The sequence below is a fragment of the Mesoplodon mirus genome (genome assembly GCF_964341445.2).
Source record: "Mesoplodon mirus genome assembly, chromosome: 14".
In the NCBI taxonomy this organism is placed as follows: domain Eukaryota; kingdom Metazoa; phylum Chordata; class Mammalia; order Artiodactyla; family Ziphiidae; genus Mesoplodon; species Mesoplodon mirus.
Genome location: NC_138990.1, coordinates 66,349,095 through 66,361,300, shown reverse-complemented (window position 1 = coordinate 66,361,300; position 12,206 = coordinate 66,349,095). Strand labels below are relative to the sequence as shown.

At 36.8% G+C, this 12,206-nt stretch overlaps 1 protein-coding gene across 33 annotated transcripts in view; it reads left to right on the top strand.

The window, feature by feature from the left end:
- NRXN1 (neurexin 1) overlaps window positions 1-12,206 on the top strand; it is a gene marked incomplete at both ends in the record, with an annotated part of 1,125,847 nt that overhangs the window by 533,688 nt on the left and 579,953 nt on the right. For all 33 annotated transcript variants that reach the window (XM_082643223.1, XM_082643222.1, XM_082643212.1 and 30 more), the window contains one exon: window positions 8,888-9,010. In XM_082643223.1, coding sequence (XP_082499349.1) covers window positions 8,888-9,010 — 123 coding nt within the window. The remainder of the gene's footprint in view (window positions 1-8,887; window positions 9,011-12,206) is intronic.

The window sequence follows — 12,206 nt, the reverse complement described above, 5'->3', positions numbered from 1 at the left end:
GTTGTAAATATAATTATATTCTTAAAAGGTAATTATATTTCTTAAAATGTACATTTTTTACATCAAAATGAATTGCATCAGAGATATTTATCCTGATCTGTCATAAATGGGTACAATCAATATCAAAGCTATATGTAAAGGCTAAATGTTTCTTAGTAGATCATTTGAACCTTGTTTATTCACTTGCCTAGAGCTATGATATGTAGCCAGAAATGAAACAGCAGGTGAGGCAGCTATATATAGTGAATTTTATTTTGTAGATGATGGAAAAGGGTTAGTATGAGTTAGGAAAATGGCAGAGGAGTCTTTGTGGGGTATTTCCAGCAGCTCTCCAAGGTCAGAGCCTTTTGCAGATAAGATCCGTGTTTTCTTATAATTAAATACTCATTAAGCCTTGAATCCTCCAATTCCTAAGCCAGCTCTTCTCTTTGCATTTGGAAATTCCTGACTTCAGGCCTTGGGTAATTTTGCTCTCCTAGGCTCTACACATCATTAAATTAATTTTCAATGGAAGTAAACAATGACGCTGTCTAAATAATTAGCCAGATAACTGAGTTACCCAAGTTCTCCAGTTATTTGACTTATCAGATTTCATGCTGCCAAATATGAAAACAGAGGGATGAAACTTTATTATTGACACTTTTTAGTGAAGATAGGCATTAAAAGTTAATGGAGTTACTTTTCATTAACTATTTGACTTAATTCAATATCAAGAGGTATTTAATCTACCATAAAAAAAAGTCTCACAAAATCTAAACAGATACACCCATTCAATAAATAATTAGTGAATGGCTTTTAGGTTCAAGGCACTGAACGATAGGACATAGGATATTCTCTCTGAGGCTTTAAACCCATTTAGGGGAAGATAACAATAATAATGGCAGTATAATACTGATAATAATATTACCGTTACTATAATTGAGGGTGAACCATGTACCAAGCATTGTTTTAAGTAATTAAAATGCCTTAAATTTATATTGTAAAATGTTTCTATTATTAGCTTATTTTACAGATAGGAATACTGAGACTCAGAGACCTTATATATTTTACCCAAGGTAACGCAGCTAGTAACTCATGGAACTAGGATAAAAACTCGGATAATCTGTGAATCCAGAACACATGCACCAGACCAAGATATATACATTCTAGAAAGTTAAAAAAAAAAAAAAGGAAAGATTTAAGTAGCAATCCTATCAAAGCAAATACAGTGCAATTAACTAGCATGTGACTTTCATTTCTCCAGTGGTTTTTAAAAGTTTACAAAATGTCTTCTGTTACTGTTCATTTTTGAAAAACCCTCATCTCTAAGCTTAATGTCTAACTTTATACTATTTGCTCAAAGTACTTTTTAATTAGGGAGGGATACTTCTTTTTTTTTTTTTTTTGTCCAGGCCTTGCTGCATGTGGGATCTTAGTTCCCCGACCAGGGATCGAACCTGTGCCCCCTGTAGTGGAAGCTCAGAGTCTTAACCATTGAACCACCAGGGAAGTCCCAGGGAACGATATTTCTAATATTTTTAGTATAAAGAAATTTGTTGGTTCTTAGGACTCTATACATGTCTCTTTGCCTATACAGTAAAGGCAAATAGCTATTTATAAAAACACTCTAAATAGTTCCCAAGGGTGTCTCCGAAGCTAAATTGAGGAGAGCTTAAGGAGAGTTAAAGAGGGAGGAGTTAGGTGGCTGGGCTAGTACCTCAGTTTCATGGCTGTTAGGGTGATTAGTCAGTGCAAGGTCATGACTGGCACCAGGCCTGGCCAGCAAGACAGCTCTGAGACAGACAGCTTCTCTGATACCCCAGAGGCCTTGTCATTAAGGACAGACAGTATGGGGAAGGTGACCCAACCATTTATCTTACATTGATAAATGAAGTCTTGTCTGCACATTCCTGAATATAGAGCTAACTAAAGGAAACTTTAAAAATAAATAAGCACAAAACTTAGACTCTTAATTAGGGGTGGCTCAAACAGCATGCAATTTGTGCAGTCACCCAGGGCTCTGTGCTTTGAAGGGCCTGTGCTTGCATTAATGCTCTGCTACCACTGTCCTGAAATGCTTCATTTTGAACAAGGGTCCCACGTCTTCATTTTGCACTGGGCTCACAAACTCTTTAATTGGTCCTTCCCCTAGTAAGGTTAGTGAATATCAAAGAAGAATCTGGAAGTGCCCTTTATGTGTTTCTAATTTTAATTGGTAATTAACTCTCCTAGCTGATTCATGTGAGAAATAAAAACAAAAGAATTCTGCTTGCTCCCAGCCCAGTATCTAAAAATTGAGAAAGATAAAACAGAAACATTTAATGAGGAATTACTCTCCTTAGGTTTTAGTTTGTTTGTTTGCTTGTTTTTCAAGCAGAGGTCTGGTTATTTTTTAAAGTAATTATTTTAAAATCAGAAACTAATGGCAAAGTCAAATAGCAGGCTGAAGGTATCATAATTACAACCTGAGGAACACATCCTCCTGTCATTTACGGGCATAAGTGCTCTTGCCAAGAGCCATAACTCAGGCAACCAGCAGTGGTGGCTCTTGCTTCTGTTTCTCCTGGCTTTTCTCTCTTCCTATTATTATCAAGGCTTGTTTCCAGCTTCCCACCAGGTCCTGCCTCCCACTGGAGGCTGTAGTCCTCAAAGTCAATTGCCAAATAAAACTTCGTAGTACTCAGAAAAGTTGATATAGATAGACACCTAATTTTATATATACACACAAATGTCATGCTTTTTTTTTTTTTTTTTTTTTTTTTTTGCGGTACGCGGGCCTCTCACTGTTGTGGCCTCTCCCGTTGCGGAGCACAGGCTCCGGACGCGCAGGCTCAGCGGCCATGGCTCACGGGCCCAGCCGCTCCGCGGCATATGGGATCCTCCCGGACCGGGGCACGAACCCGTATCCCCTGCATCGGCAGGCGGACTCTCAACCACTGCGCCACCAGGGAGGCCCAAATGTCATGCATTTTAATGAAGGCTGCCATTCTAAATTTGTAGAACAGGAAAGGTGATAACATTTTAGAAGTAGAGGAACTTTGCAATTGGTTTATGCCATTTACAGCCTTTTAAAATTGTTTTTAGTTTTTGTTGTTGTTGTTTTACAGATAAGAAAACTCAGACCAAGAGCAGGAGAAGAATTAGACTAAGTTAGCATAATTAAGCTTATGTTGGATTTAATGGTAACAGTGAATCTAAAACTCAGGTCTCCTGACTCTTAAGCTCTTGATTATTTTTCCATTACTTACTTCTTTAATATTCAACGTAAAGATTCAGGAGAAAAGGGAATTTAAATTGTCTATTTATTTATGTGTATCTTACAGAGACCTGAAAAGTACAAGCTGGCTGCCTGTTTTTAAAAAGTTTTATTGAAACAAAGCCACACACGTTTGTTTACATATAGTCTATGGCTGCTTTTGCACTACAATAGCAATGTTGAGTAATTGCCATGACAACCACATTCTGCAAAGCCAAATATATTTACTATTGGGTCCATTGCAGAAGTGTTTTGACTCCTATTAGATCTATTAGAATTAGATCTATTAGATCTTTTTTTCGAGAAACCTCCTCGAAAATCTAAGTTGGGGCATTCCCAATGCTTGTGTGATCAGTGTTCGGTACAAAATATTTTTTAAACTAAATTACTAGGATATGGGTGCCACATAACCCAGAATGAATAAGACTAATTAAATGGGATAAACAACAGATATAGTATGGACCATTTGATTTCAAAATTTCATAATTCTAAGACGTATGGTGCTGTAATTTCTAATTCAATTGCTGGGTGCTATAGGCAGTTTAATGATCAAAAAAAATTGAACAGTTACGTGTAAAGATAGAACCAATTTATATGCATAAGGCAATGCCAATCTTTTCTTTTTTTTTAATTTATAGAAGAACTTTGGAAACTTTAGGATCCACTTTCATGTGATGCCCATCTTTAGCCCACATAGCTGTGGTTGAAAAGATACAACCTGTTCTTAATAAAATGGAGATAGATCATTTCTAGAAGGCAAACTAAATGGATTCCTACCTGCCTATTACCTATGCAGTTTGCTGGGTTGTGGCTTTGCAGAAGTACCCATTGGAATCCCCATGTTTAAATGGCTTAATTGAGTAAACAGATTAGCTACTCAAATCACTAGATAGTTATAAAATAGAAATTACTTACATCTGATGTTTAAGGCAACGAAAAGGAAGCTAGAACCAACTAGTTTGTACTATAGTGAGAGATAGGGTACCTGATACAGATGGTTCATTTATGTAGTTAGCATCTTTAAAATATACCAGTAGAGGGAGATAGCTACCTAAAGGGTATGTAATGAGTCTCAGCTTTGTGGCACTCAAGTCTAAAAGTTTTAAAAATAAAAATATAATTGGTTTGGGTTTGATTTTCCCAAGCTACATCCATCTTTCAACTCTAGGGACAGCTGTCATTTTAGTCTGTTAGACATCTTTGATCACATTGCTTCTTAGATTTCTTAGCTTTGTTTTATTCTTCTCTATTGCTCTTTAATGTTTCTTTCCTCACATTCAAAAAAACCAATATAAGTACTTCACAGGACATTTGCACACAAGGCTTTCTTTCCAAAAGGACCCAAAGTTACTATTATATACATCTTGAATACAAAATAAATTTGAAATATTCATGAAATTATAGGAAACAAACAACTATTAAAATAGATTAAAAATACCCTTGCAAACCTGAAATCCATCAATGATGTTATATACATATATATCAACTAACCTCCCATGAAGCTGTCTGTAAAATGGGGGAGTTGGGTTAATTATCACTACATCCCTTGGAAGCTATTCTTTTCTTCATTAAATAAATTCATTTATTGACTTATGCCCAAATACTTTCAAATAGAATTTAAAGTGATTAGCAAAAATAATTTTAAATAATTAGGGAGAAAAGTCAATATGCAGGGGGTATTTTTAAAGGAAAGAAAAGAATCAAGTTGCTGAAATTAAGCACAAATCCTAAATCTTGGTTTCCTGATGGATAGAAATAAGGAAAGGCAATCTGTTCTGTAACTCACTTGAGGATAAGTGTAACTCACATAAGAGCATATGGCCTATAAAATCTTCGAGAGAGAGCTTATGAACTTGGACTTTGTAATTAAAGGAGTGTTGAAAATGCATGCTAAAGGGCTGATAATGCAGATAGACTAAAAAGGGTAGCTTTGAATAACTCTGGACCTTGATGTGTATAATAAATGATGTTCTAGAAAAACAGTTTTTTTAATCTGTAAGTGAAGAAAATCTGTATTTTTAAATCTGACTTTAAAGAGCAAAGGGTTACTTGGAAATGTTTTTTAAAAGCCCTTGCTGGAGTTTTCTGATAAAGAAACTCATCACTTTCCTAAAGGGAGAAATGAGCCCCCTAGAGGGTTCTGCAGAATCCAGAGGTTCTGGGTGATGCCTTGGGGGACAAGCTAGCCTGCTTCTTTAACAGCAGAACAACTTCCCCTTTATGTGATTTTTATATTCTTTATGCGTGATTACAGGTAGAAAAAAATAATTCCAACGTTTTAAAATAATAATAAAACCACTGCCCCAGTTTTGTAGATATTCACTCTATAACACTCACATTAATGCTGGGAGTAAGGTGTTAGTACCAATGAGACATGTTTTGATATCCCAAAAGGAAAAAGAAATCTTAAAAGGAATTCAGATCATTAATGCTTTGAACGACTATAATTTTGCCATGGGGACAAATGACTCTGAACTCCAAAATTTCAACAGTTAAGCCATCTTCCTTTACCAAATACATGTGTTTTAAATGTTTGCGAGAATGTGAGATCTCAAAGGCATTGCAGACATCCTCTAGACCGTCTCCTCACTTTGTAAGTCTGACTTCTTGAGACTACAAGAAGCTGCACGTTTTAGCAAATTGCTGATTGTGGGTGGATCTAGTACCAAACTGATCTATATCATGTCTTTAGTACCAGCCATTTCAGTATCCCTGAGTAGAGGTACAGTGTATTTTTTAGAGATTTCTTTCCACCATGACTTATGCAGAAGGCGTGTAAGATTTCCTAACATTGTGATTGTTCTGTAGAGCAAGCTGGAAATCATGACAAAGAGCAACTTTCCTAGCCTCTTCATTTAGATGTGAGGAAACTAAGAAGTCATGTTGCTATCTAAAGGTCACATTAGCTGGGAGGCAGTATAATGCAGGGGAAGGTATGCAGGCTTTGAGTAGGTCAGACCTAGGATGGAACACTTTTCTGTCACATTTTAGCTGTGTGACCTCGGGACAAGTTGTTTTAGATTTCTAGGCCTTTGGTTTCACATATGCAAAATGATAATAATGTAAAGATGAAACAAGTTAATAAATAAAGTGCCTGGTACATAATAAGCATTTACTAGCCTCTAACTTCTTTCTTAGTAGCAAATTAAGGACTAGCAACCACAATTCTTAATTCCCTGTCCAGTGCACTCTCCACAACACTTCATGTTGCATAGATAACATTGTTTTGAACTGAGAATATTAAGTTCATTAAAAAACAAACAAACAAACCCTGTCTTCCTAAATTAATCTCTTCACATTTTTAATAATGCAAGGAAGGAGCTTGAAGTTGGCCCACAGAGGTTTTCATGAACCAAAGGGTTATTTTTAATTGGGTTTTGTGCCTGTTGTTATGGAAATTATTGTTTCATAGATGAAGCATTATGATTTTACTGCAAGATCAAACCCAGAATGGGGTATAATGATGATATCATCCTTATGCTTCTTTTTCTTGACAAAACACTTTTAAATTAAGAGAATGGGAGTGAAGCTGCTTCAAAAGCACACATTTCTAAGAAAAAAAGATCTGCCCTATAAAAATAGCTTTAAAATGATATATTCTCTTTTCAAAGATCAAAACTCAGAATGGCCCTTGCTGCTGGTAGGATGATAAGATTCTGCAGAGTTTCTAAACACTTCTTTCTTCACTGTTGAAACTAGAAAGAGTTCCTTTGATCCTAGAACTTGCTTTCAGCAATATGTCTCAAAGCATTTTTGCAGTTGTTGAACTAACTGGCTTCCTCTAGATATTTAGTGATCAATCTCTCAAAACGGTTCTGTCTAGACTAGTTTTTATTCATGTATCCAGATGCAATTTAACTTCTCTAAAGAAACAAAAAGAGATGATTACTAATTTTAATGATGGTTCTGTTTAAAGATAGGAGGCAGTTCATCCTGCAAAATTTAGCTTATGTCACTGGCTCATTTTAAGCCTCAGAAACCCCAACCAAGGAAGACAGAACTTGTATCATCAGTAATATCCTAAGAGAGAAATCAGCGGGCTTGCTGGATAGCCTGTGGTATTAAAAGCAAACAGTGATCTCCTGTTGGACCGACTACTGAGGTTTCTTCTAGTACTTGGTTCCCTAAGTTATTTATTTTTCTCTCTTCTTCTCTTTGACCTTTTCGTACATCCTCCTATGGTCCTTGGACATTGGCTGGTTTGGCTGATAGAATTTGGTGGAAGAAATTGTGAACTCCATCCTGATCCTGAGTTAGTTGAAAGTCATATAACTCAACTCAGTGTCATGTCTTTAGTTATTTTAGTATACATATAGAAATGTCAGTACCTAAAAAACAGGGCAAAATCTATCACCAAAAAATGTATCATTAACAACTTTTCATGATTTTTTTAAATGAATCATAATATCAGATTATTGACAGTGCCTATTTTTCAATAAAAAATTTCCAGTTTTTAGGCTTCCCTGGTGGCGCAGTGGTTGAGAGTCCACCTGCCGATGCAGGGGACACGGGTTCGTGCCCCGGTCCGGGAGGATCCCACATGCCACGGAGCAGCTGGGCCCGTGAGCCATGGCCACTGGGCCTGCGCGTCCGGAGCCTGTGCTCCACAACGGGAGAGGCCACAACAGTGAGAGGCCTGCGTACTGAAAAAAAAAAAAAAAAAATTTTCCAGTTCTATTGAAAGCTCTTTTTTCCCTTTGTTTTTATGTGGAAGAGAGACATTTATCTAACTTTGTCATTTCAATAATTTCAAAATACCTCCTGAAATAACCTCTCTGTCCTAAGCCAATTTAAATTCAACTTGCACAGGTTTACATGGGTTCACTTGCGGTTGCTTTTCCAGTAGGTTACACTTCTTGTCCTCTTTCCTTTGGTCCTTAGCTGGGCATCACTTCCCTGTACTGCTACTTAATCTCATTTGTTTTTTCTTCCCTCCCACTCAACACTCGGCCTTTTATTGGCAGTGTTTTTTTCACTTTCTTCACCTCCTAAGAGTCCATTCTTTTACCTGTACCCACTGTCTGTGCCTCCACCAGACTTAGTTCTCAGACACAACATTCCATACATTTAAGAAGCTGTTGAACATTGGAGGTACATGATGTAAGAGCAAAGAGCAGCCATCACATAGTCTTGTACCCAGAGCTGCCTCCTTGCCAGTCTAATCAGCCAGGTGCCATTCACTGAAAATGGTTAGCTAATGACCTGTGGTCACATCTGTCCCCAAGGTCAGAGGTTTCATGACTGCTAGCTACTTCGTTAGCAAGAAAGTGATAGGGCAAAATCAGAGAATTCCTGAGGGAGGGAAAAGTGCAGATTTAGGAGGCTTCCCAATGCTGTATTGACTGTGCCTATTTATAACAACAGGTGAATTCGTTTGTCTTTGATCAATGTGTAATGTTAAAGATCTTAAAGTGTTACAGCTGAATGTCTGTTAACGTAATTTTCCTTGCTTGCTATGACTCTAATGGGCTTGAGAATTGATCCAGCCAGTCTCTCCTCTCTCTGTCTCCTTTTTCTCTCCTCTTTCTCTCTTCTCTCTCCTCCCTCTCCCTCACTTCCCCCCTTCCTCTGTCTCTTTCTCTCACTCTCTGTGAGGTTCGTTTGCTTGACTGATTCTGAGTGCCCATAATGACTGTTTGGCATATTCTACAGGCAAAGGTCCCGAGACCCTTTTTGCTGGCTATAACCTCAATGATAACGAATGGCACACAGTGCGTGTGGTTCGTCGAGGAAAAAGTTTAAAGTTAACAGTGGATGATCAACAGGCCATGACAGGTAAAGCCCCAACACCTTTGCCTCGTTGAAGCTTTAGACTTTCCTGTTTCTTGCAGTTGACTTTGAAAACCAAGTGAACAACTTGAAGCTGATACACACAGTTCATTCCTTATTCCAGTTCTTCCAGCAACAAGTAAATTTAATAAGCAGCATGTTAAGTGTTTTTTCTCTCAAATGAGCAACAATTTTTGCCATGTTCTTTTCCATTTAATAATGCAAAAAGAAGTTATATTTTAATTTTATGGCTTGATAAATATCTTAGGGCTTTATAAAATATTGAATTTATTGTTTGGATGCCAAGTTCTGTTCACTTTCTTTGTTTCTTATATATTTAGGCAATGAACAGCAGCAAGTTATACTTTTTAGCTTCTGGGTATATTGATAGATATGCTGGCATTCTGTCAGGTGAACTGCTTTTTATTTTAAGCTATATTAGATCATTTTTGGCCATTTAGCTCCGTTGGTTAAATTCTAATGTTAAGAATGTCAAGTTCAATCCCTGATTTGTAGATTCCTGACTGAGGTGAGCCACATAAAGGTGCATCCCGGAGACATAGGCAAACCGAATGAAAGAGGAATCGGTGTACCTTTATTCTCTCTGCTGAAAATAACTTCAAGCACATGACCCGCTGGGATATTAGCTCCTTTTTCTTTTTTAGAGAATATCTCCCTGTTAATTATTTTAGTACAAGGCACAAGACAGTCCTTGTGCAGCAGAGAAGTGTCTGTTCTACATTCAGTCTCAAGGGGGTTTCCATACTCAGAGATCAGGTGATTGTATCAATGTAGAAATATCATGTATGGAATTTTAACTTTTAAGAGAATCATTCCTGAGTTCAAATGAAGCAAATTACCAACTCATAGATCTCTTACCAGCTTGTATTTCATTAGCCCTTTATGACTTTCCAAAACTTTTTTCTACACGTGGGGGCAACTTTGTTTCAGAATTATCTGAAGAGCTTTCAAAGGATCAATTCCTGACCAGACACCACAGAAAGTGTGGGAGGAGCTCATCATTATTATTATTTTTTCTTAAAATCACTCAGAAGAACTCTAATGCAGCTTGTCCATGGATTGGCATTTAAAAACCACTGCTATGTTATGTCATTTTATTCTCCCAGGAAGGAAATCAACCAGGGAGCCATTAGCATAAGTCTTTATTCAACATTGCCAAACACGAGAAGTCTCTAAAGAAACTGTGTGAACTTAGGGAAGGAAGGCCAAATTTTTATAGGGCTTTGGCAGGAGTGTTAGCTGAAGTTCAGCTAGTTTGGGTTAAAGGCAGTTCTTGGAAGAAGAATGAATTGTTTCTGTAGATTAGCATCCACTCTTTGGACAATCTCGGTTTTATCAAAAGGGGTAGAAATTAACAGGGTCTAAGGTCATGTGCAAGAGGTTGGGAAGAAATAACTGCCAGGGACAAGGACATGTGAGAATCACAGTAGAACATTCTTCAGTCCCTTAAGTTTGTCTCAAATCTCACACAGCCCTATGAAGTAGATAGGGTATATACATTCTCACTTCATAGATGAGGAAGCTGAGGTTCAAAGACGTTAAGTGACTTATGTTCTTTGAAATGCCATTGTTACCAGAACTGAGGGAGCACCTAGGTTTATTTTTTAATTTTATTTGTTAACTTTTAAAAATTTGCTTTTTGACTCGTGGGTCACTTATTTATATTTATTAATATCCTAATATATGTATGACTCGATGATGAATACTTTCCCGGACATAACATGATTTTATGAGGATAATATATACACACATATCAAAATCACATGATGACCGATCATGTAGGGTAGCATGTAATGTACTAAACAGTTGAGTAAACAATTCATGTTCTTGGGGTTCAGAAGAGCTTAAAGGTTTCAGGAATAGCTTAAAGCAATAGATAATATCTGAACTAGGCTGTAAAGAAAGGATAATGCAGAAGAAAAAGTATCTGGGAGAGCATTCCACACAGGGAAGTATAGCTTAGATGGGGCTAGACAGACTTATGTTCAGGGAACAGAGAAGGTTTGTTTTGTTTCATGTAACCATAGGACGGTTGACATGGCTAGAATGGCCTTTAGGGGCCAATAGGTCAGTGCTCCAAATGAAGGAATTCATATTTCATGGGTTTTCAGGCAGTTGGAAGTTGCTGCATTTAAGCTGGAAAGTAAGCTAAGAGAATATTTTTTGAGCAAAATGAATCCTGTGCAATGTACTAACTACTTCAGGATGTAAAGTAGTAAAGTCCTAAACTACAGTGAATGAAGAAGGTATAGAAACAAAAGACTGGTGCAACACATTTTTTTTAAAGTTTTGTTTAGAAATAATTTCAAATTTACAAAAAAATTCAAAAGTAAAAAAGTACAAAGAACACTGATATACTTTTACTATGTTGAGCGTGTTGTCCTATTTGCTTTGACATTTTCACTATCTCATTTTTTTCTTAACCAACTGAGGATAAGTTATATACTTAATAGCCCTTCATTCTAAATACTTCAGTGTGCATTTTCTAAAAATAGGGATATCCCTTTACAGAACAAAGAGTCACCAACTTCAGTAAATTTGGCATTGATACAATATTTTTTAACATCTTTATTGGAATATAATTGCTTTACAATGGTGTGTTAGTTTCTGCTTTATAGTTTTATCTGTTCTCTCATCCATATTCCCCATTTGTCAGTTGACTCAATGTTGTCTTTTGTAGCATTTTTGCTTCCATCAGAGCATTCAGTCTAGGGCCAGACATTGCATTTTGTTTTCACGTCTCTTTAGCCTCCTTTAATGGAAAACATTACTTTAGACTTTCTTTGTCTTTGATGACATTGACAAATTAAAAAGATATATAGTCCTCCGACCTTTTATCAATGTAAAGTCGCTTTTTGGGCTTATCTGATGTTTTGCCATGATTATATTCATGTTTTGCATTCTTGGATGCAATACATTGTTGATGGTGTGGTCTTCTTACTGTATCCCATGTGGAGGGAAATGATGTCCATGTCCTTGACTCATGATTTTAATGCTTGGTCAACATGTTGCCCAGTTTCTCCACTGAACAGTATGTTTTTCTCCCTTACAACTAATAAACTGTGGAGAGACATGTTAAGACATTGAAAATATCTGTACTTCATCAAAAATTTGCCCTAGATGTATCACCCACTGAAGATTTTGCCTGATTCAGTCTTTAACACAGTAGATACAAGTGATT